Source organism: Triticum dicoccoides, chromosome 1A, assembly GCF_002162155.2.
Source record: "Triticum dicoccoides isolate Atlit2015 ecotype Zavitan chromosome 1A, WEW_v2.0, whole genome shotgun sequence".
Classification (NCBI taxonomy): domain Eukaryota; kingdom Viridiplantae; phylum Streptophyta; class Magnoliopsida; order Poales; family Poaceae; genus Triticum; species Triticum dicoccoides.
Window position 1 is genome coordinate 503,466,325 of NC_041380.1, and position 8,198 is coordinate 503,474,522.

The 8,198-nt window shown below is 48.4% G+C and overlaps 1 protein-coding gene across 2 annotated transcripts; it reads left to right on the top strand.

Annotated features, from left to right (window-relative positions):
• The first annotated feature begins 2,978 nt into the window (after positions 1-2,978).
• On the top strand, positions 2,979-6,745 carry LOC119309723. Of its 2 annotated transcripts, none has more exons than XM_037585683.1 (3): positions 2,979-4,290; positions 5,236-5,342; positions 6,373-6,745. In XM_037585683.1, exons 1-2 carry the CDS (start codon positions 3,042-3,044, stop codon positions 5,307-5,309), a joined length of 1,323 nt encoding a protein of 440 aa, XP_037441580.1. In that variant the 5' UTR covers positions 2,979-3,041; the 3' UTR covers positions 5,310-5,342; positions 6,373-6,745. The 2 variants fall into 2 exon arrangements, with proteins under 2 accessions (XP_037441580.1, XP_037441635.1); XM_037585738.1 differs by having other exon boundaries at positions 5,236-5,312.
• Positions 6,746-8,198: the final 1,453 nt, after the last annotated feature.

Sequence of the window (8,198 nt, forward strand, 5' to 3'; positions counted from 1 at the left end):
CAGACTAGCATCTGCCTCAAGGCTGATACACCGTCATTCACCAATGATGAGGCCCTGGGATCTTCTGCGCCTATAGAAGATGCTGCACCTGATCAAACTTCCACAGAAGATCCAGCGGGAGCAGATTCTGCTACAGGAGCTTCTGCTTCGGGATTTTTTGTGGCCGAGGATTCAGATGCTGCACCGTCACGACGTACACGACTATAGCATGGGGTAATACATCCTGTTAATTATAAACACATAACCAAATACGGTATAGTATGTTCTACAGGTGAACCAGGTGAACCCCAGACGCTTCAGGAAGCACTTGGTGATGACAGGTGGAAAAATGCTATGAATGAAGAATACATGGCACTCAAGAAAAATAAAACTTGGCATTTGGTTCCTCCATAGCAAGGTAAAAATTTAATTGATTGCAAGTGGGTATTCATAATAAAGAGGAAATCTGATGGAACTATTGATCGCTACAAAGCTAGGCTCATTGCAAAGGGTTTTAAACAACGGTATGTCATAGATCACGAGGACACATTTAGTCCAGTTGTTAAATCTGCCACTATCCGTCTTGTTTTGTCTATTGCCGTTTCCAGGGGATGGAGTCTCAGGCAACTTGATGTTCAGAACGCGTTTCTTCATGGTGTTCTGGAAGAGGAGGTATATGAAACAACCTCCTGGGTTTATAAGTAAAAGTGGAGCCTCTCATATCTGCAAGTTGGACAAAGCACTTTATGGTTTGAAACAGGCACCAAGAGCATGGTACTCCCGTCTCTGTCACAAAATGCAAACACTTGGTTTTGTCCCTTCAAAGTCTGACACCTCTCTGTTCATCTACAACAAGTTCAATACATGCATATTTGTCTTAATATATGTTGATGATATTATTATGGCAAGCTCATCTGATGAAGCTATCACAGGGTTGTTAAAAGATTTGAGTACAGAATTTGCCTTGAAGGATCTTGGAGAATTGCATTATTTTCTTGAGATTGAAGTAAAGAGGCACAAGGATGGACTTCATCTCTCCCAAGAAAAGTATGCAGTTGACTTGGTAAGAAAAGTTGGTCTACAGGGTTGTAAACCTACACCTACTCTATTATCCAGCTCAGAAAAGTTATCTCTCACACAAGGGACTCTCTTGACTCAAGAGGATAGCACAAAATACAAAAGCTTGGTAGGAGCTCTTCAATATCTTACTCTTACTAGGCCTGATATTTGTTTTGCTGTCAACAAAGTATGTCAGTTCCTTCATGCATCTACAACTGTTCATTTGACTGCTGCCAAACAGATAGTTAGATATGTCAAAAACACATTAAGCATGGGTCTCAATTTTAGCAAATCATCCTCTACACTTGTCAGTGCATTCTCTGATTCTGATTGGGCAGGTTGTCTTGATGATAGACGCTCTACTGATGGTTTTGCTATTTTCTTTGGACCCAACTTAATTTCATGGTGTGCTCGCAAGCAAGCTACAGTCTTCATATCTAGTACAGAGGCAGAATATAAAGCATTGGCAAATGCCACAGCTGAAATCATATGGGTTCAATCCATGCTCAAGGAACTTGGTATAAAAAGTAAACAAGATCCATGTTTATGGTGTGATAATCTTGGTGCCACCTATCTTTCAGCTAATCCAGTGTTTCATGCCAGGACCAAACACATTGAGATAGATTTTCATTTTGTCAGAGAGAGGGTGGCTCACAAACAACTTGACATTCGTTTTGTGCATTCCAGTGATCAAATTGCAGATGGATTCACAAAGGCATTGCCAGTCAAGAATTTTGAAAACTTCAAGTATAATCTCAACTTAATGGAGTTGTGATTAAGGGAGGGTGTTAAACACGTCAATATCTACATGACCGGCACATATCTACATGACATGCACATCATAGGAGTTGTTTAGGTAGTTAGAGTATAATGTTTATCTCATGTACCTCTTATCTCTACCTCCTTTCTTTATCTCCAAGAATGTAATCTCAACCGTATGTATGCGCTGTTATGGGAGGTGCGCCCCATCTATATAACACGAAGCCGTCGGCCTGAGAAGGCAAGACGTTCCGCTAGTTCGCACAACATAAACAGTCTAGACCCATCTCCTTCCATTTTCAATTCCCTCATGGAATCGTGCTATTTTTGTGGAAAGAACATGAAAAATCGCTAGAAGGACGGTGTGGTATGGGGAAAAAGGGATTGATCTCACAAGGGAAAACCAAGAGCCAGAGGCACTTCAAACCATCACGCATGAGATGTACTATGGGGAAGTGTAGACAAATTTCATGGTCTGCCATAGAATCAACCGTTGTTGTTGTCGTCGTCGACTTGTCGTTGTACGAAAATGGCACCCAAGGACCAGCAGGATCTAGTACAATTGGTACCATCGTAGGCGTGCAGGCACTCCTACTTGAGGTTTTGTCAAGTGTGCTCGGGGGCCATACCATGTCTTTCACTTGAAAACGTTGAGCCCCTCCACGAGAGCATGGAAGATGGAATCATGTGACGGCGATTCAACCTCAAAATATTGGTGAACTACCATAGTAAACAAAGGTGTTCTTTGGAGCAAAAGAGGATTTTTCCTTCGATTTCATTTAAAGAAACCAAAACAGTGATCCAGAACAAGTCTACAAGCGCATGATCCAGAAATTCGACTCTAAACCAACTAAGAAAACTAACAACGAGCAGGTATCCAAACCATGGTAAACAAAGATGTGTTTAGTCTTCTCGTTTTGAGGGGAAGAGGCGTTCGATCTTTTGTTCTTTGAAAAACAAATTTCTTTGGTTTTTGTTGTGCCTGAAAGAATAGCAAAAATCTTTTTTTTTGAATTGTTTAAATTGCTTACCACATATTTCATGTGGTGGATAGCAAAAAGCACTGTTCAGTTCGACCAATGTACCGTCCCACCCGACAGGTGGGGTCCATGCTGAGCACATGGGAAGAGCCTTTTCGCGGAGCTGAATGAACCGAGTCCATGTGAGCCAGCCACCTCAGGCACCCCTCGCTCGGTAGCTACAGTACCACCACCAAATCGACCACCGCCGACTCCTCCGGCGAGATGCCGCTCCCGCTCCGCCGCCTCTCCAGCCCCCTCCGCCGCTCCCTCTCCACCGCCGCCTCGCGCCCCGCCTGGGCGATGGTCTACCGGATCTCGACGGCGGAGGAGTCGGCGCGGGGCGCGTCCCTCTCGCTCGCCCCGCCCCCGCTCCCCTCCCGCGTCACCGTCCCCAAGCGGGCCTTCGCTCTGGACCCCCTCCCGGCCGCCGACCGCCGCTTCATCAACGTCTTCGGCAGCAGCGTCCTCGCCGCGAGCGGCCACGGCCTCCTCCTGCTCGGCGCCTACAAGAATCGCGCCAACGCCTTCGAAATGTTCGAGGACCGGCCCCCGTCCGCCGTCCCGTTCGAGGTCCTCGACCAGGTGTACGAGCGCTGGTGCTGCTCCGACCCGATGAGGCTCGCCCGCTTCGTCTGCAACCCCGTCACCGGCGAGATGGCGCGCCTCCCGGACTTCGACGGCACGGAGGACGCCTTCGCCGCGTCCACGGGCCTCCTCACCCACGCCGACGGCGGGCACGGGCCGCCCAAGAGGTACGCGGCCGCGCAGCTCAGCGTGGTCGACCGCGGACGCCGATTCCTGCTGCGCCGGCTCACTTCGGAGACAGGAAAGTGGGACGAGCTGCTGCTGCCGTCCCCGCTGCCGCCTGGGCGCCGGATGCACATGAACCACGAGGTGCTGGACTTCGGGGGCCGGCTCTGGTGGGTGGACGTGAGCTGGGGCGCCCTCAACGTCGACCCGTTCAGCGACCGGCCTGAGCTCTGCCCCGTCGAGCTGCCAGGAGGCAGCATGCTTCCGAACCAACAGAGCGCTATCGAGATGTGGCAGCTCCTCCTGCACAGGCGCATGGGGGTCAGCGACGGCAGGCTGCGGTTTGTCGAGGTTTCCGAGGAGCCCTTCCGTATCAAGTCGTTCACGCTGGGCGGCGATAGTGGCCGTTGGACGCTGGAGCATCAGGTGTCGTGGAGAACTCTCTATTCCGATGCCAAGGCGACGCCTTTGATTGCTGCCATTGATCCACTCAACCCCGACTCGCTGTATTTCACCGTGCTTGTGGGCAAAGCATCATGTTTAAGCGTGGATCTCTCTGTGCCTGTCGGCAAAGCATTATGTTTAGGCGTGGACATGCGCTCGAAGAGACCGACTGAGTCTATGGCATTAGGTGGTGGCGGCGTTCATCCAAGCAAGTGCAACTCAAGCTTTGTTCTGCCATTTGTGCTCCCCTCATTTCTCGGATCAAGCTCCATTCCAGGTGATCAGTCACACATTTCTCTTTATATTAGTTGCAATGATATCTAAGTATACATGATTACTGTCTTGGTGAGACTCTGCATATATGTTTAGTTCAAGTCATGTGTGTTTGGCCCCTTGGGTGCCGCATTGGTTGTGTTAATGAGCATGCCTGCAGTTTGTCCAGATTTTTATTCAAGCATTTCGACCCATTGGTTTTCTAATCGTGTTAGATTTTGCCTTGGTCATAGAGAAAATTTATCTTGAAACATGTATGCAGTGGTATGAGTATTTTGCTTCTAAACAACTATTTTTAGCGCTATCTGTAGCTTAGGTTAATCCTATAATGATCAGTGTTGGTTTATATTCTCAGTTATGAAGCTGTGTATTTCTTTTTCTGAAACTATTTCCTGAATGGTGTGTATCTTCTGCCTGTTATCAACTTATCTTTAGTTGACTGCTAGTTAACGCAGCGAAGTAGCAGCAGCCTGCGTTGGTGATTTGTTCCAAGTTAGAATCCAGTCTAAAAGCTGATTAGAGTTATCTCCTGTTTATGAATTTCTAATTTACAACATGTTCTATACTATTTATTTCTCTCTGTGCAATGAAGTTGTAGAAGGGTAGAAGGCTCCTTCAGGATTTTGTATCCATTTTAATCACCTAATTCATTACTTTATTTGACTGACTACTCAGTGCTTTTTCTAAAATACAATTGTATTCTTGTGATTGTCATGTAGTCATGGCTTATGCCATGCTGCATTGAATTCTTGACAGCCTGCTTTATGTATCAGTTGTCTAGCTCTTGTATGAGATGCAGTGAAATCCGTACTGTTATGATTTTTGTTGTTGTTAGTATTATGTTTTGTGTGTGTTAGTATTAGGACTGCTATTAGCATTTTGATTTTTTGTGTTAGTATTAGGATTTTTGTTCGAAATCTTGTACACTGATAATCATATCCCTTTGTAGGCAAGAACGGCCTCATGAAAAACAAGACTCTGGCAGATATTCTGGTTCGTTCAGACAAACAGCCGAATGCCTGAAGGGTACCGATTTACCACCTAACGAATCTCTGGGTACTTTCTCTTAGCTAATGGTCATTTGTGAATGCATTTATGGCTATATATCATCCGTTCACATGTCTATGATGCTGTATTGTTCTTTTATATATTCATTAATCAATCCATGCATTTTATAACCTGGAAAACAATGTTGTGCATATTTAACAAGTTATTACTACTATTTTCAGCTTGTTCTCTCTGTATTATCAAATATACTGACATCTTTCATTGTGAATACCTGAAAGTCTCTGGTTGAGTTCTACTCAGGGTTTTGTGGAACTTGAAATATTTGTAGGGGCCCAAAACTAGTTTACATTCTATTCTACATTTTGTATGTTGGCATATTCTCAAATCCGTAACCATCGCTGATAATTCTGTGTAAACGATTAGTTGTGTTGAAGTTTGCTACCTGAATTTATTCTTCTAGTCGTGCACTCTTGTGGTAGTAGGCAACTTGACATATGCTGAAACTATGAGTTGGCATCTTATCATGGATCTTCCATCCAAGTCTATTAATTACTCCCTCCGATCCAAATTAATTGACGCACACTTAGTACAACTTTAGTACGAAGTTATACTAAGTGTGCGCCAAATAATATGGATCGGAGGGAGTAACATTTCCTGAACTAGCAGGTGTGATTGTGTCCGAAACTAAAGATCGATCAAACCATCGCGTATATAGGTACAGGAGCCTGCCCTTGTTCATTATCCCGACCACTGCCTTACTGAATAAATTTTATAAAAGCCTGAAATTAAAGGTGCCTACCTATTTCATCAGTATGCGAATTATGTTTGCTTCTCGTGAAATGCTTTTGTATATCTGGTGTACCCTGAAAGTGAAGCTCCCTTGCTTACTATACCAGTGTTGATTGTGTAGTTTCGTCTCATCAGTAGTAAGCAAATACGATACTAAACTTGGAAACAGGCATAGATGGACCAAAGTAGCTTTTTTTTTTACTCAAAACATTTTTTTTCATATTACTCATCTCCACATTGTTATTCAAACTCTCCTGATGTTTCTGTTCTCTCTCTTTTAAACTAACAGATACAAGTCATCTGATCAACTAGGAAGCTGATGGTGGATAAGTGTTTAGCAAACTCCTTTTGGGGAATATGGAGAAGCTTGGGTTTGCTGGAGTTAGCTGATGCACTTGCTGTCTCGTTTTTGGGAATCTGTGCGAGTTGGTTCAGACTTCCAGTTCACATTAGAACAGTCTAGTACTTAGAAATTACTAGGTTCAATTAATCAGCATGCATTGATCATTGGAGAATACCATGCTTGCAAGACGATCGCTTATATATCTTCCGCATGATAATAGAAACAATGTAATCGCAATGCTTAGCTTTATCTATCTTGTTTCTTTGGATTTGGAGGGACTGAGTTGCTCTATCAATAGTCACCGTGGAAATTGTGTTTTTTTAGGGGTTCCGTGGCACTTTTTTTTTAGGGGTAGTGGTTCCGTTTTTTTTTTGAGACACAGGGGTAGTGGTTCCGTGGCTCTGTGTGTTGAGTTTGAGCAATGGAGCTCTGAGTTTGAGCCAGGCCCTGAGAATTTTGGCGGGAAAATGGTGACGTCAGGTGTCCAGCCAATGGGAAGCTTTTGCAGCGCAGTAAGACCATCCATAACGCTGAACCCGGTCCATACACCACACCGCAATCTGTCTGACTGACGTATGGGCCCCAGTAATCTCTCCCGGTACAGTACCCAGTAGAACGACTGCACGCTGCTTTCCGTCCTCCCACCCCCCTGGTATCTACGTTGCGTGCACCCAGTCCACGTGCACCAAGCGTTCCAGAACAATCCCACTCTCCCCACCACCACAACCCCACAAGGAAATCCCCACCGCCAGCGAGATGCCGCTCCGCCGCCGTCTCCGGCGGCCTCCGCCGCTCCCTCACCACCGCCGCCTCGCATCCCCCGTGGGCCGCGATGGGCGCCACGGCGTCGGCGCCCCCCGGAGCGTCGAGCGCGGGGGTGTACCTCCATCACCCGCCGCGCGTCTCCCAACTGTACGTCCCGGAGCACTTCGCCCATACCGGCGCCGTCCCCGACCCCGACAGCGACGTCACGCAGGTTGTCGGCGGCGAGGTCTGCGCCGCGAGCGGCGACGGCCTCCTCCTCCTCGTCTACTCAGACTTCCGCTTCGTGGCCCCCGTCGTCGCCAAGCAGGGCGCCCATCGGCTGCGGCAAACGCCCAGCACGCCCACCGTCGACCCCACCCACGTCGACCCCACCCACGTCCCCGCCACCACGCATTTCGTCTTCAACCCTGTCACCCGCCAGCTATCCCGCCTCCCGTACATCGCCTGCCACCCCGTGGTGAAGTTACTGTACGGCCGCGGCATGGGCCTCCTCACCCAAGCCGACAGCGGGCACGGGCACGGGCCGCCTGACAGGTTCGCCGCCGCCAACCTGCTTGAGGGGAACCTCATGCTCCGGTTCCTCTCGCACAAAGACATGTGGGAGATCGTGGCGGTCTCGCCGTGCCAGCTCCCGTCTGCGCGGCGGTTGAAGATAAACCAAGAGCCGCTGGCGTTCCGCGGCCGCATGTGGTGGGTCGACGTGACCTGGGGCGCAGTCTCCGCCGACCCCTTCAGCGACCGGCCGGAGCTCTCCTTCGTCGAGCTGCCGAGGGGCAGCCTGCTCCCTGCAGGCGCTCAGGAGGACCAAGCGCTCGGCCTAGGGAGTCTGTTGCCTGACGCCGACAGCATCTTGTGCTGGAGGAAGGCCCCCGTCAGGTACCGGCGCGTCGGCGTCAGCGAAGGGCGGCTGCGGTACGTCGAGGTCTCTCGAGAGGAGCCGTTTCTACTCAGCTCCTTCGCGCTCGATGACGAAGGCAGCGGCTGGACGCTGGAGCACCGGGTGGCGC

Bases quoted from the DNA above. Each gene is read 5' to 3' on its own strand.
- LOC119309723 (XM_037585683.1), top strand. From the start codon at position 3,042: ATGCCGCTCCCGCTCCGCCGCCTCTCCAGCCCCCTCCGCCGCTCCCTC. The intron at 4,291-5,235 runs GTGATCAGTCAC...ATCCCTTTGTAG, and splicing joins CGGATCAAGCTCCATTCCAG to GCAAGAACGGCCTCATGAAA.